This window comes from Sarcophilus harrisii, chromosome 2, assembly GCF_902635505.1.
Source record: "Sarcophilus harrisii chromosome 2, mSarHar1.11, whole genome shotgun sequence".
Lineage (NCBI taxonomy): Eukaryota > Metazoa > Chordata > Mammalia > Dasyuromorphia > Dasyuridae > Sarcophilus > Sarcophilus harrisii.
The window spans coordinates 128,052,385-128,080,348 of NC_045427.1; the positions used below are offsets into that span (position 1 = coordinate 128,052,385).

At 39.9% G+C, this 27,964-nt stretch overlaps 1 protein-coding gene across 1 annotated transcript in view; it reads right to left on the bottom strand.

Annotated features, from left to right (window-relative positions):
- SFRP1 (secreted frizzled related protein 1) overlaps positions 1 to 26,470 on the bottom strand; it is a 73,372-nt gene extending 46,902 nt beyond the window's left edge. Inside the window, exons 1-2 of the mRNA XM_023494733.2 lie at positions 25,539 to 26,470; positions 18,321 to 18,398 (exon numbers count right to left, since the gene is read on the bottom strand). Of these exons, the coding sequence (XP_023350501.2) occupies positions 18,321 to 18,398; positions 25,539 to 26,082 (622 nt within the window). The 5' untranslated portion in view covers positions 26,083 to 26,470. The remainder of the gene's footprint in view (positions 1 to 18,320; positions 18,399 to 25,538) is intronic.
- Positions 26,471 to 27,964: the final 1,494 nt, after the last annotated feature.

Genomic DNA, 27,964 nt, shown 5'->3' on the forward strand with positions numbered 1-27,964 from the left:
AAGCCTGAAAAGATACAATAAAGTAAGATTTTTGAGGGCTTTAAATGCCAGGCTCAGAAGTTTGCCTTTTATCTTCAACACAATAAGAAGCTATTAAAAACTTTGGAGTAGGGAAGGGTCATGGTCAGCCCTATGACTTAGAAAACCTATTCTGGCATCCAAGAGAAAGATATATTAGGGAAAGGAACAGAAGTAAAGAAACCAATTAATTGGTGATTGCAATTGTTGAGGCAAGAGGTAATGAGCCTAGGATGATAGTTGTGTGAGTATGGAAAAGCAAAGAATACCAGAGGTGTTATAGAGATAAAATCATCAGGGTTTAGTGACTAATTTAGATCTCGATGTTAAGGGAGATGAAAGGTTCAAAAATAACTTGTGATTTACAAAGCAGAGTGATTAGGTAGATGATAGGGAAGTTTTTAGGAGGGGAAGTTTCAAAGAGAAAGAGTATTATAATTTCTATTCTGGACACACTGAGTTTGAGATGCCAAAGGGATATCTAGGTAGAGGTATCCACACAAAGCTGACAATGGGGGACTACTGCTCAAGATGGGAAATGTGATGAGTGTGTGTGAGAGAGAGTGTAATGAGAGAGAGGGAGAGAGAGAGAGAGAGAGGAGAGGAGAGGAGAGGAGAGGAGAGGAGAGGAGAGGAGAGGAGAGGAGAGGAGAGAAGAGAAGAGAAGAGAAGAGAAGAGAAGAGAAGAGAAGAGAAGAGAAGAGAAGAGAAGAGAAGAGAAGAGAAGAGAAGAGAGAGAAGAGAAGAGAAGAGAAGAGAAGAGAAGAGAAGAGAAGAGAAGAGAAGAGAAGAGAAGAGAAGAGAAGAGAAGAGAAGAGAAGAGAAGAGAAGAGAAGAGAAGAGAAGAGAAGAGAAGAGGACAGACAGCTGGATACAAATGGTAAGTGAATCCATGGAACCTGATTTCCAAGGGAAATATCACAAAGAGAGGAAAAAAGTCAGTTGAGGATAGAGTGTTGAAGGAAATATGTGCTTGGGGTGGGAGTAGTAGATATATGACAAATTAGAAAAGGAAACTGCAAAGGTGCAATCAGAAAAGTAAGAGGAGACACAGAACAGTGCCACAAAAATAGAACTATCCAGTCAGAAGGAGCATTTATCAACACTTAAAGTTGCATAGTAAGCAAGGAAGATAAAGGCTTGAGAAAGACTATGGAATCGAATAATTAAGAAATCACTGGGAACTAAGGGAAGCAATTTCAGTTAAGTGGTGAGAATTGCAAAGGCTTGAAAACTGAATACATGGTGAGCAAGAAGCAGCAGCAAAATACATGGCTATAAGAACTTAGCAGTGCCACATCAAGCACTATACCCACTCTATCCCACTTATTCTTAGTTCCAGGGATCATCAAATTTGAGTCAAATCCTCTCTTCAAAGATGACAAAACAGACTTTGAAAGGTTAAGTGATTTACCAAAATTCATGTAGATATTAAGTATCTGAAGCCTATCCATTATGCCAAACTGCCCCATTTCTGTTCCTGAGGACTTTATCTGAGATATTCTGAAAATAAAATTCAAGCTTAGCAGTATTCATAAGATGATTTCACTTTCTCTCCTCATTTCCAAACTCCCTGCCTCCCAAATGCAAACTCTGCTATATTTCTATCTAAAACAATTTGATTAAGTGAGAGCCTAAAGCAATGGACAGGACATTGAAATTTGTATTTCATGAGAAAAAGATGAGGGAGCTGGAACTAGACATTAGTTCTGGAAAAGATCACACAAAATGAATCAAGTATGTGTAATATGGCAACCAGAAAAATTAATGCAATATTAGGATATCTAAAGAAAGGTAGGCTGTCTGTGAAAGTCCTGTTCTCCTCTATCTTGGTCCAATCATAACAAGAAGACTGTTCAGTTCTGGTTCCCACATTTCAGGAAGGATGTTAACAAACTAGAGATCATCCAGAAGACAACCAGCCATGATTCAAGGAATTGAAAATGTTTAGCCCAGAGAAGAGTAAATGTAGAGGTACATAAGAGCTATCTTAAAATCTATAAAAAAGCAATCTCACATCAGAGAAGGATTATTAGACTTATTTTGCTTGTTCCTAGAGGACAGATCATGGGTGAGATCATAGCCAGATTTAGACTTGATGTCAAGATAGATTTCCTAAAAAGTAGAACACACAAAAATGGGGAATGAGTTGCTTCAAAAGATAGTGAGTTCCCCTTCACAGAAAGTCTTCAAGCAAAAGTTAAATGTCATATGTTACAGAAAGAATTCAAGTACAAGTACAAGATGACCTCCAAGATCCTTTCCAACTCTGAGATTCTATGATTCTGAGTCAGAAGCCCCAGGTTCAAATCCAGAACTTTCTCTTTACTACCTATATGACCTTGGACAGGTCACTCAGGCCAACTCTTCTGGGTCTTAACCTCATACTCTCATAAAACTTGAAGTTAGATTAGATCAGTGGTCGTTAATCTTTTTGGGCAAAGCCTGTGGACCCCTTCTCAGAATAATGTTCTTAAATGCATAACAGAAAATACGTAGAAATACAAAGACAAGCAAAAGTCATTGAAAATAAAGATATCCTTTTTTCCCCATTCAGGTTCACAGATCCCCCTCCCAAGGGGTCTATGGGCTTGTCGTTCAGAACCCTTGACCTAAATAAACAATGTCTCCAATCCCTTCAAATTCAACGTTCCTATTAATGCCTGTCAATTTTAAGGGAAACCCAAGCTGCCTGCTTCTGGCTCCTTTCTCCCATAACTCATCCCAAGGCTGTTTTGTTTGGTACTTAAGGAAGCCATTTGAAATCTTTTCTGTGAACCAGGAAGTCTTAGTTTGCCAGCTCTAAGCGCGGCACTCATCCTGGAAAGAGGCCCATATGTTAGTGACAGCTCCTGGACCTGGCAAAGGGCCTGCCTGTGCTCCCTTCTAATGGCACAGACAAGCCAGACCCGCCAGCCCAGTGTCAGGGTCCTCCCCAGCAGAGCCAGAGTGACAGCTCCAGTGACAGGCCGGGGCCTCTTACACAAGCAAAGCTTTCCTTTAAATATTTATTGTACACGTCTGGCTTTCACACGGAATTTGCAACCTGTCAGTTACTCATGTTTACCTTGGTGGAAATTCACGGGAAATCTTAGTCTGAATAGCCTGAGAGTTTATTTTACTGCCAGATAAACAACTTTCTTTGATAAATCACCCGTGTGACAGTACTCCTGAAAGACTAAACAAAGATTTCAACAGCAATCTATAGCTCTTTGAGAAGTTTTCTAAAAGCTAATGCATCTTTAATTGGCTGCTCTGAGCAGGTTGAGGCAGGGCAAGGTCCTGAGCATGCTGACTTTTTTTTTGCCATTTATTTCCCCTTTTAGGAAAAAAAAAAGTGCTACAGGTTAGATTTACTGAATAATTTCTGCAAAACTGAACAGAATTTAAGCAATGAAGGAAAAAATAACATGCACATCTATTGCTTGCTGCTCACTAGATTTGCATAATGCAATCAGAGAAATGTCAGGAATCATCAATAAGAATTGGGAGATATTTGCACAATGAGAGAAAGGCACATAGCTTTGGAGTCACAGGCCCAGGGCCTAAATCTGAGCTCATCATCACCATCAAAAAACACTTATTAAACACTTATTGCCAGGTATCAGGCTAAGTGCTGGGAATATAAAAGTACAGGGAATACAACAGTAGCTGTCCTGAAGGAGCTCCCAATGGGAAGAAGGAAGGAAAGACTGGATTTGAGCTGAGTCTTGAAGGAGATAACCAGGGAAGTCTCTCCCACTTACTAGATTACTAATTTCTCTTCAGAGGTCTCACCTGTAAAAGAGGGAATTGAACTACATTTGGTCTGTAAAGTTCCTTCCACTTTACATGCTCTAATAATGAAAGGAAAAGTCAAAAAGATCAGACTAGACTTGTAAAATTGGAAGAGACCTTCTGATTGATCCAATTCAACACCTTTATTTTACACATGTGAAGAGCTAGGTAGAGAAGTGGATAGAACGCTGTAGCTAGAGTCAAGAAGACTCACTTTCTAAGTTCAGTTCTGGCCTCAGATACCAGGTGATCCTGGGCAAGTCATTTAATCCTGCTTGCCTCAGTTTGTTTATCTATAAAATGAGCTAGAGAAGGAAATGACAAACCACTCCAGCGTCTTGATCAAGAAAACCCCAAATGGGGTCATAAAGAGTCAGACAGGACTGAACAATAACAATTTTTAAAATGAGAATATTGTTTGCAAAGATGCAAAGGGATGTGCCTGAGATCACACAACTAGAAACAGGCTGAGACAAGACCAGTACCAAAATCTCTTGGCTCCCAATCTAGAACTCTTATTAGAACACAAGGTGGATGAGAAGTCAGGGGAAGGAAACCAGTAGCAAAACCTCAATTAACCAGAACTCAGAACTCAATAAACAAAGTAAAAACCAATGTCAGATAAGAATCATGAGATACAAAGCTGCAAGGAACAGTAGATATCTTCTAGAAACCAACATTCTCATTTTTCAAATTATGAAATTAAGACCCAGAGAAGAGATTTGTCCAAGATTATACAGATAGTAAGAGACTGGATCCAAATTTGCAGCTTAAGAGAAAAGAATCATATCTCTAGAGCTGGAAGGCATCTCAAAGGCCTTTGTATCCAAATCCTCTAATTTACTGATGATGAAACTGATACCCAGGACCAAGGGGAACTAGAGCCAGCTGCTACAGACTCTACTGTTACATTTTACCTTATGAACATTTATACCTTGAAAGTCTATAGTCATTACAAATCAGGGTTTGATTTATTTTATTGATTGCCTAGACCTAAGAAAATGATGGAAAATCTCTTAATAAAGCAGATTAAATTTAAAAGTATGTCATGTCTATGTTTTTCCTCTAGAGAATTAATAGTCAAACATTTACCAGTACATTGTTGCCCAAGAAGTTCGTGGCTTGGCCAAAGACACGCAGATAATACATCAGAAGTGGTATCTGAACTTTGGTCTTCCATCTTCAGAACTTCCATCCTGCCTGTTCTCTGTACTTTATCTCCCCTCAGAATGTATCTGCAGGCCCCCATTCTAGCCCATTCTTCACTGATACATTTTACAGATACTCACATCCATCACACACACACACACACACACACACACTACCAAATTATATCCTCAGAAATGCATATTTTGTCCATTCTCTACTACCCTCTGCACCTATAGTTCCTATGTATGAACAAATGATTTCAAATAATCAAATAATATCAAAGGAAGATTGCATTCTGTTCCTCACATTGTCCTAACTAAAGAAGGAGCATGGACTCATGCTTTAGAAAAATCTTCAACAATAAAGGTTGAAACCAAAGCATTTGAAGCTTAAACTCTCATTAACCAAAGATGCTATGATCGAATAAACTCAATTATTCAGAACATCTCATTCCCCTTGTGTATTCTCTTTTCATAGTAGGCACCTGGGTAGCTCAGTGGATAGAATTCTGGGCCTAAAGTCACATCCAGCCTCAGATACTTCCTGGCTAGGAAGTTAACCTGGGTACATTACTTACCTCTGTTTGTTTTCATCAGTTGTAAAATGGGAATAACGATACCTACTTCACAGGATTATTGTGAGCATCACATGAGATATTTGTGATGTGCTAAGCACAGTACCTGACACATAGTAATTGCTCCAAAAAAGCTGCTGGTACACTGTAGACACAATATAGATGGCTATTCCCTTCTTTAGTCATTCTCTATATGTCCTACCCTCTAGCCAGACTGGACTCTCCATTCTTCCACCTCTGCATCCCTTTCTTACCTGCATCTTTTTTTCTCACACTATTCCTTGGGTCTAGAATTTTCACACCCAATGGAAGATTTGTATGGATTTATATAAGAATGATGTTAGTAGAACCAGGGGAAAGGGAACAAAGAAATAATCTTTTTCATACAAGGCATTGTGCTAAGTGCTTTACCAATATTTTCTCATTTGATTCTCACAACAACCCTGGGAGAGAAGGGTTATTATTATTATCACTAAATTATAGTTGAGGAAAATAAAGCAAACAGATAAAGTGTCCCAGCTATGGTCATCTAGCTCATATGTGACTGAAATCAAATTTGAACTCAAGACGTTCTGTTTTTAGATCTGGAACTGCCCTATCCACTTAACAATCACTCTACCTATAGGACAATAGTATTTTATCATTGACCACAATAATGCAAATGCTAACAAAATTGAAAGACCTCAAGGCTACCCAACACACTGACCTATTGTGCCTTTGGAGGACTGGGTAAATCATTCCTCCTTTCCACAGAAAGATGGTAGCTATAGTAGCAGAATGGATATGTTGTCAGATTGGACCAATGTGATGATTTTCTATTTTTGTTTTTGCTTAATTGTATTTCTTTGTTATAAAGAATAGTTATATTGATGGAGAAGAGGGAAAGTCATGGGGAAATGTAGTTTATTTCCCTATCTTTTCTTTAATTAATCATGTATGTATATGTTCTGAGAGGCAAAGTGGCACAGTGAGCTGGCCACATTCTTATCCCTATGCACACATACATGCTGTCTCTCAATACTGAGGTACCCCTCTTCCCTAAGCCCCAGAATATAAACTTATTAAGAATATCTTCTTGTATTTGTATCTCCACAGCCTAGCACAGTACCAAAATAAGTGTCTAGTGATTGGCTGATTCACATGATAGCACTATTAAAGAAATTAATAAATCATTACCTCCTTTAATTAAAAATAAACTCATTCCCATTCTTCAAGAATCAAATCAATTACTACTTCCTCTATGATGACTTCTCCAGCTCCCCTGAGTCAGACATAATTTCTTCTTCTTCTGAGCTATTTACTTACTTCATGTCTCTCTCATTTTCTTATGTGCTATTTAGAGCATAGTCATCTGTGTACCCATCTTAGCTCTGTCTCTTAACTATCATATGAGGACCTTAAAGTTAGAGACTGTAATTAATGAAAAAATAACTATAACTCCTCCAGTCATCCATCATCTCTATTATTATGAATTATTTTTAGGGAAGGAAAAATATTTCTCTTCTCTCTTAAAGAAAGCTAACAGGCCAAATGACCACGAAGTTAAAAAAAAAAAAGGGGGGGGGGGGAGGGGAAATGGGGAACGGGAAATGTCCACATATCAACAGAAAGATTCAAAAGAAATAGAACCAAATGGACTACAAAGTAAATTAATTCGAACTAGAGGTAGGAGAGATACTAGGGGGAAATGTTACAGTACAGTATCCAGTGAAATGGACAGACTGAATTTGAGATGCAAATCTCTGTTCTTCAATTACCACATATACAATGGAGACCCCAGAGACCCAGCTGAATTGGAATCTTCTTTCACTTTCCCCTCAAGCAAATTTCACATATTTGTCAAATGATGAAAATGAACTAAATGACAAATTGTTTCATGTGCTACCAAAGCCTAAAGAAAGATAACCATGGTCAAAGCAATCTTCTTCACTATGTCTCAATTTCCTAATTTGTAAAATGAAGAGCTTGGACTAGAAGAACTCTAAGATCCATTCTAACTCAGATTATCTACAAATCTGGACAGGATGTTCTGACTAAAAATGCACAAGGAGAAAGCCCTATGCTGGCTTTTAGCAACTAAATGGCACGATAGATAGAATGCCAGGTCTAGAGTCAGAAAGACTTAGGTCAAATCTGGCCTCAGATATTTACTTGCTATGACTCTGGGCAAGTCACTTAATTCTGTTTTCCTCAATTTCCTTTATTTGTAAAAGGGAGCTGGAGAAGGAAACAGCAAACCACTCTAGTACCTTTGCCAAAAAAATCTCAAGTGGGTCACTAAGAGTGAGACAGAGATGAAAAGACTCAATAAAACAAAAAAACCTAATTATGCTTCGATTGAAATTGTGAATGAGGCAGTTTTGGGACAAGTGAAAAATTGAATTATGTTATATCCTTAGACCAAGAGATGGTTTAACTGGAAATAAATGTCTCCTTCTTTCTATATATATATAGACATATATGGAAAGATAAGTGTGTATCTCTACACATATATGTGTCTATATGTATGAATGTTCAGGAAATTCTGGAAGAGATGAAGGTTGGGAGAAGATTTTGGAGAAACTTTGAAGTTTGAGATATGAAGCGCAAACACAACCTCCTCATGGGGACCTACCCTCTTTCAGAGACAGAATCCAGGATTAGAAGGCTCATAGATCCAAAAACATGAACTTTTTATGTTTCTATTTATACAGACTCAGGCTAAGAGATGTTAAAAAGCTTTGGCAAAGAACTGCTCAGAAATGGAATGGGATGTTCTGGAACATCGTGAGATATCCATCATTCAAAGTCTTCCATCATTGATACACTGGATGACCAGCTGATGGGGATTCTTTCTCAAATTTTGAATTGAACTGGATGGTCCCTGAGGTCCCTCTAGCTCTAAGACTCTATCTTTCTAAGATACTTACTCCTTCTGTAGATGGGCTTTAAGTAAAAATGGCTACTTTTCAAGGTGTCTTAGTACCACAGGAATAACCAAAAAAAGAAACAAATGGAGAAAGGTGGAATTTGGCTCTTCAGAAAAGGTTGACTGTCCTCTTATCTTGACCAAACTAGTTCTCTCCATTCCTTACTCATGAACACCACACGGAGGGTCAGCTTGTAACATGACCATCCTGTGGCCACAGCCCAAACTGCCGAAGGCCTCACTGAGCATCTATAGCCAGGACCACAGGTTCCAGTTTCTTCCCAGGAATTCTACAATCTGTAACATCACAGGGTTAGGGCCAGTGAAGGAGGTGGGAAGGAGGGGGAGAGGATGGGAAGGGGAGATAGTTTATTTCGCAAAACCATTCCAGGGTTTGAATATTTCTGGTTTGGCCTTACATTTTTGTACTTGTAAAACTCAACCCAAGACATGGGAAGAATATTTAGGATTGGACATTAACTACAAGTATGTGGTTTGAACATCAATTTCACTTACTAAATAAATAGTCCTCTGCTCTCCCACATACAAAATGCTATAACAACTCCTTCCAAACACTGAAATATCTGAGGATGTGATATGTATTTTATAGATCTTCAATAACAATAAAAACCAGTTGTTTTCAGGCTGCCAACTCCACTCCAGGGTAATAGCTCTTTCTCCCATGTCTATTTAATTTGACTTTGACTAAAATAGATTTTGAGATTATAGCCTTTCTTCCTTACATACAAATATACACAAATCAACCCCTAAGCAAGAGTTCATAGCTTTCCTTATTCTTAAACAAATGGTGCATATTAATTTAGATATGAACCCTTTCCTCAGTAGAAACTAAGTTCAACTTCCCTCTCAAACCCATTATTCCCAAACATCTCATTTGTTTACATCAATATTAATTACCTTCTATAGCCATGGCACAGACCAATGCAAGATTCAGCCTCTTTCAAAAACTTAACAATTAACTAATTAATTCACCAATTAATTAAACAACCTGAAATTATTGAGCTAGCTGCCAGGATTGTCTTCACCTGTGGGGTGAAAAGTTCCCAGAGACTGGAAAAAGAAAGGGTATCTTAAGAATTCAGTTCCTCAAAGTCAAGTAGGCAGACCATTTTCAGAATGAATATTGTACTATTCAGTAGCAGTTACCCAAATCACCTCGGTTTTTTAAAAAGACATTAAAAAAGTCTGGCATAATGTTGAGAGTTCCAGACTCAGATTTAGTAGACCATAGTTTAAACTCTAGTTTCTCCACTTACTAGCTCTGGGATCACAGACAAGTCCTTTTGAGCCCCTTGAGACTTGGTTTCTTCATTTGTAAAATGAGATTAACATTTCTTCCTCCTTCACAGAGTATCAGTCAGTGAAAAAGCATTTATTAAGCACCTGTCATGTGCCAGGCATGGTAATACATGCTAATGGTTACAAGGAAAGAGCTTTGGGAACCCTAAAACATTACAGAAATGTGTACCATTATCCAGCATCTTGGCAAATGTCTTATAAACCCCAGGCTCTTAATAAGTGTCTGTTGAATTGTTCTGAAAAATTGTGTCAGAATATAAATGAAGGTATGAATAACTTAGAAAAACTTTTTCTGCTCTGGTTACAAGAAAGTTTCTGAGAGCAAAGTAAATCTTCATTCATAGAAAGAGGCAGACAGAAGTTGCACTTGAAATCTCTCAGAAGAAATTTTTTTTAAATTAGACAACTCAATCAGGAAATAACTGTCAAACATTTTGCAAAAGATGCATTGCTTTGCCAATTCTGATTATGCCAGAGGAACTTAAGGGAATTTAGAGATACCAAGTAGAAAAGAAGTATGAATCTGCAGCCTGGAGCAGAGAAACCCTAATCTCATTGGAAACACAAGTGACATCATATCACCTGGAAGGGAGAAAAAGGCCAGTAAGAAAGATGACTGCCAGGCCCTCAGCTCTGTCTCAGTTCTTCTACAAGGTAGAAAGCTATAAATTCCATGGCAAAGAGAAAAGACAGCAGAAGAGATTCCATTCTGGGCAGCATTCCCTCACCTGGAAAAAAGGCACTGAAAAAAAAATCAATAAACTCAGTCTAGAACATCCCAGCCTAAGTCTAGCAAGTAGGCCAGCTGCCATGTTGAATTCAGAGGTTGAACACCATCAGACTTTTGGCTCCTAACATCTGTTACTTGATCCAGGCCAATCCAACCACATTCCTAAGCAGCAACACACAGGTGTTCCTGCTGGTCTTTTTCCCTATTGGGAGAAAAAAAAATGTGCTTGGAACTGGGGGGGAGGGAGAAGAGGAGGAGGCAGTGGTGGGAGGGAGATTACCATAAGGATCAAGAACTGAGAATTCATTACCAGAAGAGAAGTTAATGGGGAGTCGGGCATGCCCGAGTGCCCTGGAGGCTGGAGGGTCTAAGGAAGCTTTGGCAGAAAGGAAGGTAGCTTGCTAACCCTGATGGAATGTCCACCTTTGGACTTAGATTTTTACAGAGCCTTCCAGGAAGTTTGCGTCCTCTTTCCCTCTGGGATTGTCAGACCCATTTATTGCTGAATTTAATCTGATGAAAAAAAAAAAAGAAGAAATCCTACTATTTTTTTATTACTTTCTATGTGTGCACTTGGATTAGTTTTCCGTCCCTTCAATCAAATCCTATTGACAGAGGTGGCTTGTCCAGCTACCTGAGCCATGATAGTGCTAGTACGTGAGCATCTCAATGAGATCTATTTGACCAAATTTAGGGACCCTTTTGGAAGGGTATAACTTGACTCCAGTAGGAAGTCAAGATGAAACTACTTACTAGCTTTGTAAATGTGTGCAGAGTATTATGCATCTCTGGGTCTCAGTTTTCCCTTCTGCAAAATGAGAGGAATTAGATCAGGTGATATTTAAGGGTCTCTTCCAGCTCACATTTTGACACTGATTCAAAGATCCTATGAAATTTTATTGTTTATGATGACATGAAAAAAAGAAAATGTAGTCAGTATAAGTATTTATATATATAAGATATAAATATAAATTGGAAGAAGTCTCAAAGGGAAGAGAACTAAGATTAAGGAGAGCTGGAAAAGCCTTTTTATACTAAGTAGGACATTGCATATATGGTTCCACCCATATCTGAGGCAGCTAGATAAGATGATTTCCATCCCTTCTAACTTCTACTTCCCATGACTCCATGAGCTGAAGAAGAAAATTTTCTTTTGCTCTAAATCACATGTTCAACTGACAAAGATTTACCAAAATTTGACTATTTCTCAAATTAGGATTTGCCTCTACATCTGGTGGGGCAGCTAGGTGGCACAGTGGATAGGATGCCAAGTCTGGATTCAGGAAGATTTGAATATGGCAGACACATACTAGCTTTGTGATCTTAGAAAAGTTACTTAACCCTGTTTGCCTTCATTTCCTTATCTTTAAAATTAACTATAAAAAAGTTGCAAATCATTCCAGTATGTTTGCCAAGAGAAACCCAAATGGGGTCACAAAGACTCAAACGTGACTGAAATGACTGAACAACAACAAAAAAATCTCCTGTCAAAAAAATAGCAAAAGTATATAGAATAGTTTTCTGCTAAGAGACCACTGCACACAGTTAATAGCAACATTGTGCAATGATTAACTTTGATAGACTTAACTCTTCTCAGCAATAAGATGATCTAAGACAATTCCAAATGACTCCTGATGGGAAGGGCTATCCACATCCAGGGGAAAAAATTATGGAATATAAATGTATATTAAAACATACTATTTTCACTTTTTTGTTTTTTCTTTCTCATGGTTTTTCCCTTTTGTTCATATCCTTCTTTCACAACATGACTAATGTGAAATATGTTTAATATGACTGTACATGCACAACCTATATCACATTGCTTGCTGTCTTGGTGAGAGGAGGGAAAAAGAGAGAAAAAAAATTGGAACTCAAAATCTTATAAAAATGAATGTTGAAAACTATCTTTTACATGTAGTTGGAAAATAAAATACTATTAAGTGAAGAAAATATATAATAGTTTTCTGTCTGAATCATCAATATTGCTGTGCTATAGATATTCTGTCTCAGAGTACCCTAAGGTACTGTAAAATGACCCTGTAAAATGAATATATAGTTTGAATCAGGTAAGAAACACACAGTCCTTTGGTAAGTTTACTAGGATACATGACAGTATTCAAACCCTTCCCAAAGACTCAGTTCTATTCTAATATTTCCCTGGGTATATCCAACTTGTCTAGCTGCCACAAGTCCCCAGGCATTCCAAAATTTGTGATGGGAGATGGACTCAAGGGAGATAACTAAAGTCAAAATTCCACGTGGGTGGGTTCTGAATAAAATATAGACACAGATGCAGCAAGGCTCAGCAGAATAAGCAGGAAAAGAGCAGCCATAAAAGAATCCTAATTCTTCACCAACATTAATATCCACCATATGCTTGAATCCATTTGGCTCCAATCCCCCATGTCAGGAAATTAAAGAGGGACTTGTAATAATAATGGGTTATTAAAGTTGTTAATGGTATTAAAAGATTATTAGAGGGGTTAATGATACTAATAAAATTCAAAGGCATTTAGGATATCCAGACAATAAACAAGAAGTGAGAATTATAAAAATTCACCTGATTTTTGGTAAGATTGGTATGAAAATTAAGTTGCTTTTTAACAAAATAAGAAAGTTTCACACATAATAGATACTAAATATGTTGGTTGAAAGAGCTGGGGAGAGAGGGAGGGAGAAGTAAAAGGAAGGAGAAAGAGTAAACAGATAAAAAAGAGAGAAAGAAAAGAAGGGAAAAAAGAAAGTGAGAAAGTTAGGAAGGAAGGAAGGAAGGAAGGAAGGAAGGAAGGAAGGAAGGAAGGAAGGAAGGAAATTTTTAGTGAAAGCGTTTCCCCCTTTGGAAATTGTCGATTGTTTTATTGATTATATAAACTTAAGAAAGTTGCCAAGGGAAATGTTAATAATGTATGTTACAATTAAAAGTGTGTCCACATATTTTTTTCAGAGAGCTGATTGTTAAAGATTAGCTGGAAATATCGTCTCCAGTACTACTGATAATCCTTTAGCTTGTCTTTGAACAACTCTAATGACAGAAAACTAATTACCCTCTATAAGGCAGCAACCCATTTATTTCAGGATAGCTCTTATTGGAAATTATGAAATTTTTCTTCTGAGTTAAAATCTGCCTCCCTGTAACTTCCAATTATTGTCCTCAGAGATATAATAAATACATTTTAAGTTTTCTTCCACATATTAACCCACATATTTGAAGATAGCAATCATATCCCTTCCTAAGCTTTCTCTACTCTGGGCTAAGTATCACCAATTTCTTCAATAAATTTTCATGTGATTTCAAATCCCCTCAGCATTCTGGTCGTCTTCCTCTCAAACTGCTTTGGCTTTATAATGCCCCTTTTAAAGTAAAGTGCTCAGAATAAGATTCAAAACTCCATAGGTAGTCTGACCTTTTGTTCCATACTCAAAACCTATTAATGGAGCCTAAAATCACATTTCTGTGACCTCTTCTCTCAATTCTCAATTTAAAAATCCATTTAGCAGTTCAGCAAATTTCCAGGTAGAAAGTTTTTTGGCCCTCATTAGATACACTCCATCCCTGGCAAAAGGTCTGTAATTCCTATGTCTTAAGCTAAGACTCAGAAAGCCAAATTCCACCCTTACACCTTCCTTCTAGCCAGCTGACTATTTCTCATATCTTCCATTCTATTGTAAAATCACTACCTTCAAAGGAAAATACCGATGTAATCACACATTTCCCTAATTCTTTCAGTTTTCCATCCAAGGTTTCATAACCCCTACAGATTCTTTCCAGATTCCTTCTATAAATATCATTATTTCTACATGAATCACCAAAAAATACTCATTAGTTTCAGAAGTTTTTCTTCTTTCCTTCTTTCTTTGTGCCACATGCATCTTTCCTCTCACTTCCTGATACATATTTGAATTCCATTCATCTTCCTCTGACTGTTTTTTTGTTTGTTTGTTTGTTTCCCATCTGAATCATTTCTTCTATTCTATCATGGAAGACTTCAATATCCCTTGATACGCCAAAAAAGAGAGAGGCTTTCCTCAAGTTCTTTCACTTTTTCCTCTTGTGGAGAATCAGTTTGAACTTAATAGACACCTAGTTGTTCTTTAGTTCAATAGAATAAATACAAAGATAGTATTGTCTGGGTCGCTGAAATAGTTCCCTCACTTTCCATGCCTATTTCAACTGGGATTAGCAGTTCTATGCGGCTATTCTCCCTGCTGCTTGCTGCACAGAGAACTCCTAATTGTTCCTTCAGAGCTAGACTTTTCTACTTTTTTGTGCCTTAAATGGCCACCTTACCCTGGTGAGAATGATCTATAATTATCATAGTCTTACCACCAGCTTACCAAAGTTGCCAAGGCTAAAAGCAGTTGCAATCAACTATTACCTACTAAAATGGTTTTTTGAAGACTTCAAATTTACAGCCATTTCTTTTCTCTCTTCTTTTTTCTCTTCCCATACACTTTGTGTAGTGATATTCTTCATCCTGATGGCTATGCTTTATCAGACATTCAATTGGGAATTCTTAGGCAGAAAGGTTTTATGGAACATTCTTGTTTCTTATAAGAAAAACAATTCGTCTTTGGAAAAAACCCTCACATGCATTTGTATTATTGAGAATTTATTCTGCATAAGATCTAGAGAGACTCATTATATTTTTCTCTATGACAGATTCTGTGGCTGCTTTATCAGAAATCCTGCAGAGTCCGCTACCTTTATTTTCCAAACTCTATTGCAGAAAAACTATTCTGGCTACTCCTCAACTCCACCCTTTCATCTTGTACTGTTGGGTATTTGTCACACAAGTTATGCCCATTCCCATGCTGGGATATATTGTTTCCTCCTTTTTGACTTTCAAAATCTTTGTCTTACTTCAAGAATTAATTTAAGATGACATCATTGAGGTTTCCCTGATCTTTTTCCTCCCCCCAAATTGTTAGCCCTCTCTCCCTCAATGATCTCCCTTTTATTTTATTTATTTGTGTAAATGTTAAGCTTTTTGAAGATAGGTACTACTTCATTTTTGTCTTTGCATCCTTTTGCACATGAGACACAGTGCCTTGCAAACAATCAGAACCTAATGAATGTGTTAGATTTAATTGACATCTTTTTGTAATACCTGAAAATATGATAAAGAATCATAGATTTAGAGATGGATTGGACTTCCAAGATCAAATACAAAATCCTCTGTTTGGCTTTTAAAGTTATTCACAACCTGATCTGTAACTACCTTTTTAGTTTTCTTACACTTCACTCTTCTCCTAGTCACTGTATGACCCAAATCATCATTCTAAATGCCTGACTCTATGCCTTTTCACCGATTGTCCCCCATGCTTCGAATATTGTCCCCCTTACCTTCCTCTTTCTGGATTACTTAACTTCCTTCAAATATTAGCCCAAAAGACCCTTTCCCAATGTTTCTCAAATCTATATCCTTCCCTCTGTTCATTAACTTCAACTTACCTTGCATATATCTTGTATGTATGTAGTTGCTTGCATATTGTCTTTCCCATTAGACTGTGAGTTCTTCGAATATAAAGTTGTTTTTTTACCTTTCATGGTATCCCCAGAATAAAGTCCAGTGTCTGGTAAGTAGTGACCAGTTAATAAATGCTTCTTGACTTGCTGACCTTATTAGTTGACTAACAGGTGAGGAAATTGAAGCCCGGAGAGATTAAGTAATTTGTCTGAGCTCACACAGTTTCAGTTTACACTATCTCAGGCAAGGTGAACCCTTGTTTTCCTGACTCCCAACTCCAAAACTCTATCTACTATCCCATGCTGCCCCCAGTGGCCTCCACCCTGAACTTCTTTGTTACAACACAAGCAACAACCAAAGGTACCTGGACTTTGCATACCTAATTCACATACAAAATGGCATGCAAAATCATCTTGTATAATTTAATGGGATTTGAATTAGCTATAGAAGAGAAAAGAAAAGAGTAATAGAAAAGAACAGAGAAATAAATAATGGGCTTTGAGATGAGATTCTGGAAAAAGCTCATTTCTAGTAAAAAAAAAAAAAAAAAGTACAGAAAGGGAAACCCAATCAAATGGAAAATATGTGTAACCTGTCTTTCTCTTTCTCAGGTAAAAGTCCTAAATAATCCCACCATTGTGGCACATATCTCTATTCCTTGTTAGTGGGGTAAGCTGAGGCTGGAAGATCTCTTGAGCTCAGTCCTGAGCTTCATTAGGCCTAAAATCAGATATCTACACTAAGTCATTATGGACAATTTCCAGACATCAGTTGGTAAATCTCCAGAAATTGGGCATGGTACAATAGGTGGTATATCTAAGGATTTAAAAGGGAGCTGGTCAAGGTTTCTGGGACAATCAGTTGTGAAATCAGGCCCAGTTTTAGCCCATTTCACTTATAGCCAAGACAAGTGAGGAAGAAAGAGAAAGAAGAGAAAGAGGAAGAGAAGATGAAAGAAGAAAAAGAAGAAGAAAGAAGAAGAAAAGGAGAAGGAAGAGAAAGAGGAGAAGGAGAAGGAAGAGAAAGAGGAGAAGGAGAAGGAAGAGAAAGAGGAGAAGGAGAAGGAAGAGAAAGAGGGGAGGAAGAAGAGGAAGAGGAGGAGGAGGAGGAAGAGGAAGAGAAGAATTACTCTTCTGGGACATATAAGGAGTGAATTCCTGTCAAAACCACAATTTAGTAGTTGGCAGTTATAATATATATATATATATATATATATATATATATATATATATATGCCCTGATATTTCCTAGAGAAATGATTGTCCTAGGGTGGAGAAATCAGCTCTGCTACACAATAGAGTCACATAAATGCTGGACTATATCAGGAAATCTGAGCCCTGAATCTGAGGAAACTCACTGGAAAGTCTCTGACAAATCACCTATTCTCTGGGCCTCAGTTCTCTCCACTTAAAATGTAAGGGTTAAACTGGACCTCCAAGGTTCCTTGGAGTTCTGAAAGTCATATCTTTATGACCCTTTGTCTTCCCCAAATCCCTCTTCTACTCTCTGTAGGCAGGAGAAAACGAGGAACCATATATCAAATCATGAAATGCTTCCTTCCCCTTCAATCTAGAAGTCTGAGCAAAAGACATAAGATGTCCCATCCTCACCTGAGTAGACCTCACAAAGGCCACACATTTGTAGAATATCTGCTTTGGGGATAAATATCACAGAGAACAAGATTGACCCCAGGAGATAGAACTTGGATGGAAGGAGAAAGCCATGGAGGTTCAAAAAATATATAGAATTATGTCATTGGAAGGGACAGCCAATCTCCTATCCTTTGGAGTAACCAAAAAGGAAGCCATTCCAGAAAGAAGCTATAACTCAAAAAGTTAGCAGGGTCCTCTCCGCCCATACCCTCTCCTTGAGTTTAAGTTCTTTTTATGCTAGAGCTGAAGGTGGGGAAGAAAACATTAGCCCACTGTGATTCTGGGCTTCCAAGGGCTGGGAAATCCTGATTCAGAGAGGGATGGGCACCCTTCATCCACAAACACACTCTCTCTCCTTCCCTGGGGAGGTGAACTTTTGCCAATCATTTTCACACTTTGATAGAGTAACACTGACACCTAGGGGCAGACCTTGGGGCAGCAATTTGCACAAACCCTTTGGGCTCCCTGAAAAACCCAGAGGGCCAGACTTCTGAGTTTCAGAAAAGAGAAGTTCCTATTACTCTGGCTTCCAAGTCCTTATAAAAATCATTTGATGGAAGACTCCCCAGGTTTGTCTCTTTCCTCAGAGGCATTAGGAACTCCAGAAGAGAAGTTAATAAACTGTTATCTGCTGTATGCACATTCTGCATCAGGGGAAGCTAGCCCCTAGCTAGGAACATGTAGGAGTTTCCCAAACCTGTGGAATCCACAAAGATGAGCTTACCAAATTCACTGGCACAAAGATGCTCTATGATGGCTTCAGATTTCATCTCATTATCACAAGGCGGACACACAGCTGTGCCTAGGAGAAGAAAAAGAACAAGAGAAAAAATTATGAGCAACTTGGAAATAGAGTTGAGGGAATGGAGAAGGAAAGAATACCCCTATTCAATCTAATTACTGGGGCCATGCTGGGGAGGTGTAAAATGCCCAGGAATCAGTCGGTGTTCAAGGACCTGGCTTCAAATCCTGACTCTGTTACTCTTGCCCTCAGTTTCCTCCTCTGCAAAATCTATGATCTTGTGAGGGGAAGAATTATTTCAGTATGTTCCTGATTTCTGCTGGTCAGGATGAGAAAGAAATATTGCCTAAGATCCAAGATAGACATTGCCTCTGGTTCTGATTAAACCAATACTGTGGAAAGAGAAGAGGATGAAATAAGAGGAAAGGTTGAAACAATTCATTTCCTGATGAATTTTAGGTTATCTCAGGCATTCTTTTCTCTCCTATATATTGGTTTTATTCTATGAAATGTGTCCTTATTCCTTCTTCCTTGCATATTATTCAGCACTATAATCAATAGTAAAAAGCAGACCCCTTTTTTCTTTCCATTACTCTGCCATTTTCTCCAATATGACCTTAGCAACACATTTGGCCAGGGATCCAACACTCTCTATGATATAAATCTGAATCTGAATGGTGGCAGAAATAAAGAATGTGTTTTAAGTTTATTTGTGAGCTCCATCTCTAGGACACACTGCCACCCTTATCCAGCATCATCCTGCAAAGGGCAGAATTTGCTGGAAGTGAGGAAGGGGAGTTCAAGCGGAAGGGGTCACCAGAAAGAGCTGCCAAATGGAAAGGCAGAAATTGGTGGGGAGAGGCACTTCAGTGGACATTAATTAGTGAATGCCTGTAAAAGGCTTTGAAAGGTGAGGAGCTCTGGGGGAGGGGCTTCATCATTGGAAGGACTTCTGAGGGGTAATGTAGAATGGCTCCTTCTCTGACATAAATTCATTGAACTACAAGTAGCTAGTAATGAACTGTCTTCAAATTCTACCTTCTATCTCCTACCTCCAAGCATTCACACCAGCTGTCTCTCATTCCTGGAATGCAATCTCTCTTCATATGCCCCTTTCAGAATCTTAATCTTCCTTCAAGGCCTAATTCAGTGATATCTTCTCCTTGAAGTTTTCTCTTATATTCCTCTCCATCATCCCCCCAAAAAGAAAAAAATCCAATAAGTCTTTAATAAATGTATGCCTAATTTAATCAATGAAAGCAATTGTCACAACAGAAGGACCCAGTGGAAGTAAAGTATCTCTTCCAGGAATAGAGTCAGGGCAAAGGAGGTTAGACAGTCTCCTGCCCAAGAAACAGTCTTGTTTAGAAATTGAATATAGTACATCAACATTCTGGTTTTTGGTAGACTGAGGCTTCCTTTGGTACTTCCTGCAGCCTGCTCTCTGCCTGAGAAAAAAAGCCATGGCCCTGGGAAAGAAAGGCGGATTGGTGCAGTGAAAACAGCACTAAGTCATACAATCTAGGTTCAAATACTGCTTGGTCCTAGAACAGCTAAAGTCCCTTGTTGCACTAGGTCTTATGAATTTGTTGAGACCTCATGTTAAGGAGTTGATGACAGACCCCAAACAACTCAGAAAGGAGCCAGTGCCAGTTCCAAGTGGAGATATCCTCTGCTCAGAAACATGCCCCCAGCCTTCCTTCCTTCTCTTCTTCCCATCCCCCTTCAAGAGAGTGGCCCACAGCTTCTCCTCCCTCATCAAACAGATCAAAGGAGCTCCTCAGCATGGGTCACAGATAGTGAGAAGAATGTAGCTTCCTGCCACCCTCCCCACCACACACACACACACACACACACACACATACACACACACACACACACACACACACACACACACACACCACTTCTTCCCAGGGAAAGATCATGAATGGGGAGAATGATGAATAACTTCTCTCAACATAGTCAGAGCATCTACACTCCACAATTAGGGGAGGATTAATGCTGTGTCAGCAATCAGGAGACAATACAGTGCATGGTAGCATGTAATCTCTTCCCTCATTCCAAGCAGGGTTCCAACACAGTCTGGAGGCAGTATGTGTAAAAGCACTTTAGATATATGCTCTATAGGAGCTCCAAGGAGCAGGTACACATAGTCAATCTTTCTAAGAATGATTATAACACTAGTAAATGCCCAACAGTCTCAAAGTAGTCAGAACTTAGCCTGCAAACTAAAAAATTGACAGTGTTCTGTCAGGCTGACTTACAATTTACTCTTCACCCAGGATCCAAAGGATGAGTGCTGGTGCTAGTAACTCATGAACAAGAACCAAGCCTGATTTAGAATTAGAAACTCTGGCCATAATTTCTACATTAAGAGGTGGATGACTGAGGAAAAATGAAAGAAGCAATCCTAAGTGAATATATACAGGAAGCAGTGTCAAAATATTTCTTCACTGTTAGAGATATGATTGTCCTCTCCCAAGTAACAATGAAGTCCTGGAAAGATGAAATACATTAAGTTTGTTCCTTTTTGGGGGTTAAAAAAAACCTAGAAACTTTCCTACTGCAGTTTTAAGACTAGAATTTTGACAGACAGCAGCAGAGAAGTTATATGTTTGAGGTATGGAATCTACTTCCACACATTTGTCTTCCCCTGTTTACAAACTCTCTGCCCCTGCTCTATCCAGAGTTCTCCGTCCCTATAACTGACTCTTGGAAATCAGGGCAAAGGTAGTTTCCTTACTCCTAAGATTTGCCCTGGAAGATCAGTTTGCTACTTCTGATGATGGCAGACCTCTATGTGTTTCCCATAATGCTCTCCTCCATCATGACTATTTCCTTATGGGCAATTGTGGAGCAGTTTTATTCCAAGGGGAAAAGAAAGAATGTGTAATGCAATATTAATCTGTGACTCCCTTGATATCTACTTGGGGGCCCTACAGACTGCAGAAACAGGAGGAATGCAACAGGTCATCCATATGAAAAATGGAACCAAATCCCAATTTGAAAATGTATAATAATCATTTAGTTTTTTTAAGTTTAAAAGCAAAAAGAATCCTGAAACATTTGGAGGTGGTAGCAGCAGCAGCAGCAGTAGTAATAGTAAACCATAAAGGAATGACCAAATACTGGGGTTAGGACTTTCTTTTCACTTTTGCTCTTGCTCTTGCTCTTGCTCTCACTCTTGCTCTCTCTCTCTCTGTCTCTCCCTCTCTCTCTCTCTCACTCTCTCTCTCTCTCTCTCTCTCTCTCTCTCTCTCTGTCTCTCTCTCTGTCTCTCTCTCTCTCACACACACACACACACACACACACACACATACACACACACATTACACACACCCACCAAAGGCAAAATTTAAATGACAGAGAAAGAGAAAGTAATGTTAAAATGCATAATTCTGACAGTATTCATTTGGTGAAAAGATGGGGTTTCAAAATCTGATACATATCTTAGAGAATTCATCCATTCATTTTCAAATACAAGGAAGGCTCAAGAGAAAGGAGGATAGCATGCAAGTTTCTCTTCTTTGATAAAAAGAGTACACACATGCACCCACACTCCTCCTGGGAGAACCACATAGGAAAAGAGAACCCAAGAATATTATAAGAAGATTGTGGCCTTTATGCAATTAAAGAAAAGAAAATCAGCTTAGATAGTTCATATAAGATAGTTTCTAAACAAAAGAAAATGAAACAAGAGCATTTGTCTTTTTTTAATGAGTCTGGTAAAACATTTTTTAAATGGTAAAACATTTGGAGGTTTTAAGTGTTGATGGGATTGAAGTGCTTGGGAAAACCACTCTTCTGTAAAGGGTCCAATTGCCTGTCCAATAGCAGCCCACGGAGGCCTGGCATCCATTTTGAAGGAAGATAGATTTTGAACTAACATTTACAAGTAAGGCAGTTTAGTCTAACAGCAAAAATATCTGATTTGAGATCTCAAGAACTGTGTTCCAACTCTGGCTCCGAGTATCTGAATACAGCTGTGTATAATGGCACACAGTACCTGTGTGGCAAATCAATTCCTTTTTCTGATTCTCAGTGAAAAAATACCCTTGTAACAAGAGAGGGGTTGGGAGACATCATCATTAAATTCTCTGCTAGTTCAAACGTTCTGTGGTTCTAGGCTCATTTGAAGAAAAACCTGGGTCAGGCAAACCAACCTAATCCCCAAAGCCCAGAGTGTGCATAGAATCTATGTAGGAGTACTCATGTGTTTGTGTGTGCACTTGAGTGTTTAAACAAGCTCATGCATGCTAAGCATAGAGATCTGATGTAGCAACAGATGGAGATGGGTAATGAAACTTAAGACTGACAATATTTAAGAGAAGTCCAAGCAGGAATTCTCATTTTTGCCTTCTTGTTACCCTGACTTTCTACAAGCACCCCCCCAAAAAAATCTTCACCTTTCCTAGTCTTCCTTAATTCTATTTCCTTCCCTCTGTTGATTATCTACAATTTACTCTACATATAACTTATTTAACACATAGTTGTTTGCTTATAGACTCCCCATTGGACTGTGACCAACTTGAGAATAGGGCTGTCCTTTGCCTTTTCCTAGCACTTAGCACCATGCCTGGGATATAATAAGCATTTAATAAATGTTTATTGATTGATTGATTGACTATAGTGACAGTTTCATGGCTTGTGTCATTTCTGCCATGTGCAAAGTGTCAACCTTGTCTAATTCTGATTTGGGGAGAGCTGCACCCACGATTGCTCTGATCCAAAATCCCCATTTCATATTTTTGAATTATCAGATGCTTAGTCTCCCTCTCATCATTGTTATCATTCTATATCATAGACTTCATTCATTAAATCAGACGTTCCAATTTTTACACCTAAGAGGGAGACTGCTTGATGTCAAATCCAAGAATCTTTAGGCAGCTGGAAAAGAGACTTAAAGAAAATCAAGATCACCAAGGTAATGGAGGGCGGCTGGCAAGCAAGTTCCCTTCTTGGCTTTCCAGTTGTAAAACTCTTCTTTTGTTCAGCCTACACTAAAAAGCGAGACACGACTACCTGAGCCCCCGGGGTGAGGGTAAGGAGGTGAAGGTGGAGAAAATGGGGGAAACCCTTAGGTTTTAAAAGTAAAACTTTGCCAAAGAAGCACGGAGGAAAAAAACCACACACCTGGAAGTCAACCAATCTCTCTGTCTCTGTCTCTCTCTCTCCCTGCTTCCCTTTTTCCGTCCCTCCCTCCGTCCCCCTCTTTCTCTTTCCCCACCCTCTCTTCCTCTGTCAGAAGAGAAGGAAGATGGGGGTGAAGAAGGGAGCGTTCTCTCAGTATATCCATCCACTTGTCCCTAACATCATCCTCACAGCTATTTTCTCCAAGGCTGCCCCCTCCAAAGCCCAAACTCTTCTATCTTAGGTCGTGTCCGCTTCCGGTCCCCGAAAGTGGCAATTACACGGTAATCGGGGGAGGGCTGTGTGCAATAACACCCGGGCGGGCAGGCCGGCAAGCGTAGTTGCCAGGGCAGGCTCTGGGCTCGTCCCCCCCAGCGGAGAGAGGAAGGGGAAGGAAAAGCCTGCCCAGGCTGCAGGCGACGGACCATTCCACATGGGCAGAACACAACGTGCTTTGTTTGCTCAAGGTAATTGCTCGGCTGGCTCTCGAAAGGAGCTGAATTTCCCGTAAGGTTAACCCTGTGTAGACGGGGGAGTGTCAACCCGCGCTGCCCCAAAATTCATTTCACCGTGGTCTGGGCTTCCCAGAGCCCCTCGTCCTGGGCTCAAATAACTGAACAGCATCTCTCACGATACTTTTTCCCACTTATTACACATCCCATTAAAACAATCGACTGTTTGAAATAAACCCCTCCCAACACACACACGCTAAGTGGGAATATTTATCTTTATGTATCTTGGAAATTAGGTAACACATTGCTCCAGCCCCCTTCCCTGGTCATGAATTATTTCTCTATGAATCTCCGCGGTGTAAAGAGGTAAAAGTCGCTTCACTTCAAGGTGGCCTGGTAAATATGTAAGCATCCGCCTTTACCTCCCTCCAGTCTAAACCACTTAGCATCTCCCCCTACCCCCACAAACACACACCTGAGCTAACCAGTCTGCTAAATGTTATAATTCATTCTTGAGACTGGCTGATTTTTTTTCCCTTAAACGTGTGTCTCGGTCTATTTCTTTATCTCCCCTCTCCACATATACACCCCCAATCACGAATTGTCTTTAAAATCTGAAAGGAAACACTTGTTAAAAGCTTCTGAGAGAATAGATGGGTCATCTGGGAGGATTTTAAATCCAGAGCTAGCAGAGCTAATGCTCACCCCCATTGAGACAATAGACAATGAGTTAATTACATTTTTCCTCCTTCTAATTACCCGGGGATTTGTGTAACTGTTCAGTGAGGGGAAGTGAAGGAATCCTATGATGGGAACGAGAAGGATCCCTTCACAGCCCCAGATTAACAGTCCTAACCTGAACCGGAGGGGGGAAGGAGAGAATTCTCAACAGTTTCTTAACTTTTTTGCAGCTAGCTCCACTGTTATCCTGGGGCTATTTTGCTTAATGACTGGCTAAAGACGGTGTTTAAGCTTCACTGTACCTATGAAAATAAACAAAATAGCTCTTAGCATTCTCCCAAAACTTGCTGGCTTGCTTGCGCGTGCACACACACGCGTGCGCACATATTCACTTACACATACACACACATACAAGTACACACAAAGTGACTTTTCATTTGGGAACTCTACTGTTCTCTTTAAAAATAATAATAATTTTTTAAGCTATTCCTTGAGAACATTCAATCCTCCCAGAGAATGGTGCAAGAAGTTTCTCTCCTTTTACTTAAAAGTTACGAGCTTTGTTGGAGTGAGAGATGGGGATGAGAGCAGGACTCAATCTCAGAGAAACACTGAGTTAGAAATGGGCATTGGGGCTTTCAGAACTCGGTTGAAAGGGGGCAGGCGTGGATATGGGAGCCAAGGCAGAGCCTCGACATGCACCTAACTCCAGGAGACAACAGAAGCTTTTGTAGTTATTCCAAAAAGTTTTAGGGCAACTTCTTGTTAAGTGGTCTTACTCCTGGAGAAAGTGATGGAGGAATGGAGCTCAGGGATGCCAGCTTCTTAGAGGGATCCAACTTCATAAGCTCCTGTCCCTTACCCACCCCAACCCCAAAGTGTGTCAGAAACTGAAACATGTCTGAAGACGGGAAGGAAGGAGGGCTTTTCGCCTTACCTTGGGGTTTGGAGGCTTCCGTGGTGTTTGGAGGGGTCATAGCAATGCAGACGTCTCCCTCTGGGAACTTGTCACATTTGAGCATCTCTGGCCAGTAGAAGCCAAAGAATTGCATGACGGGCTCACAGGAGTCCCTCACAGCCTCACAGAGCCAGCGGCATGGATAAATGGGCCGGTCCAGACAGACCGGGGCAAAGAGGGAGCAGAGGAAGACCTGAGTGCCGATGTGACAATTTTTGTTGAGCAGGGGCACCCAGCTGCTTGCCTGCTGCTTCACCTCAGCCATGGTCTCATGCTCCAGCAGGTTGGGCAGTACCATCTTCTTGTAACCAACATTGTGGCACAGCCGCAGGTCCACTGGGATGTCCACACACTGAGGGGGTTTGGTATAGAACCGCCCGCTCTGGTAGGAGCCGATGTCCGACTGGAAGCTGACATAGTCATACTCACTGGCCATGCCACCAGCCCAGAGCCCGGCAGCAAAAGCCACTAGTACCCCCATAGGGGGCCAGCAGCGGCCCCGGGAGTGGTGCGCCCTAGCCATCCTTGGCCCAGAGTCAGATCAACTATGGGGCTGCTCTGTCTGGCCGCAGAGGGGTCTCACCGTGCAGAAAGTTTGGAGGCTCCTGCCAGTGATCCTCGGGGACAAAAGAAGCCTCCTCCACCCCTAGCCCCCACCCGCACAGTTGCTGCACACTCTTGCCCAAACCAGGAAACCTTGTAACTCTTCCTGCTAGGGGTGGGTGGGTGGTGGGTGGTGGGCAATGGGTAGGGAGGGGAGGGGAAGGGAGCGGAGCAAATACAGCTCGGTCTGTCCGTCTTTCCTTCCTTCCTTCCTTCCCTGGCCCGCGGGGTGAACAGCACCGACTCCCGGAGGCTGCAGGCTGGAGAGAGTGCCCCGTGCTCTTGTTAGAAGAACGCTCTGAGTCTATCCTCTCAGCCAATCAGGTCGGAGCTGCGCCTTTCTGCACTCTTTCCCCCATGTCAGTCACGGCCTCAATTAACCAATCGTTTCACTTGCAAGAGGACTCACTTTGGTAAAACTAAATACAGGTCAACACCCCTTAAAACAAAACCGAGACAGAGAAAGTGAGAGAGAGACAGAGACAGACAAACAGAGAGAAGAGAAATGTCTAACGGTGTAATTGAGTCTTTGCCAAAAAAAAAAAAAAAAAAAAAGGAGGGGGGGGGAACTTTAATGACTGACAAACATTTAAAGTCTTTTCCAGTTTAAAATCTGTGATCCTAGAATCCTAACAGACACCAGAGATTTAAGCAATTTTCTATTCTTTCTTTTCTGTTTCCAGCCACTGACCTCAGAGCAACAGGGTGGGAGGTCAGTTCCTCTAACTCCTGGGAAGACTGGCCAGTTCAAAGCTGCCCGTATTTGGCAAAAGATGTGTGGACAGGTATCTCAGAAAAGATACTAGTTGATAATTTTCCAAACAGGACAATCGCAAATTTCTTTTTAACTCCTCCACACCGATAACTTTGGATTTCTTAAGCCATCTTCTGGCCAAATGAAAGGGGTTGGGGCTGACATCACCTTTTACACAGTATTGGGGAAAGTTGCCTTCAATCAATATTGAAAATTCCCTGGGGAATTCCAGTGCTCTGTGAAATAGTACTTTTTTGTATTCACCCTTGAGAAAGGAGCCCTAGATCTGTGATCCTATGGTTTCGTGCTGATCTTAAACATTAACATTGGTGGAATCATTAACCATAGTGGAGAGTGCATATTTATACAGATATCATACATGTACATGCATAACCAAGATATTAGAAACACATACTCACACATCAACATCACTTCTACCTTATCTCTAACTCAAAGCACACAGACTGTTAGATGGGGTTTAGTTCAGAAATATAGACATAGTACAACTGAGATGTCATCCATGATCTTGTTCTGGTCCTCTATTGTATTGGCCCTCACACATATTCTATCCCAATCCCAGAAAATGAGCACACAAAGTGGAAACAAAGAGAACTTTTAAAACTGTTGTCTCCACTCTGAGATTGACTCTTATCTGCACTGAAGTGGTAGGAATCTGCCTTGGGAGTTGGGAAATCTGAGAGTAAGTGACAACTACATGGAATAAGTTTGTTCAAATCTCTGGTCTGTTTCTTCATTTGAATGGAAAAGGTCTCCTGACAAAAAATGGGTTTTGAATTGAATCTTGAGGAAGGCCAGGGAAACTGAGGCAAGGGTAAGGAGATTCTAAGACAACATAGAGCCAAAGAAAGAGTATCATGTTAAAGGAACTGAATTTTAAACTGCCATTGTTAGTTTGAAGAGTGTATAAAGAAGAATAAGGTATAGAGGGGAAGACTAGAAAGTTTATGAGGTGCTTTAAATGAAAAACCAAGGAGTTTACATTTAATTTACATTTACATTTAAGGATTCATAAAACATGTTCTCACTG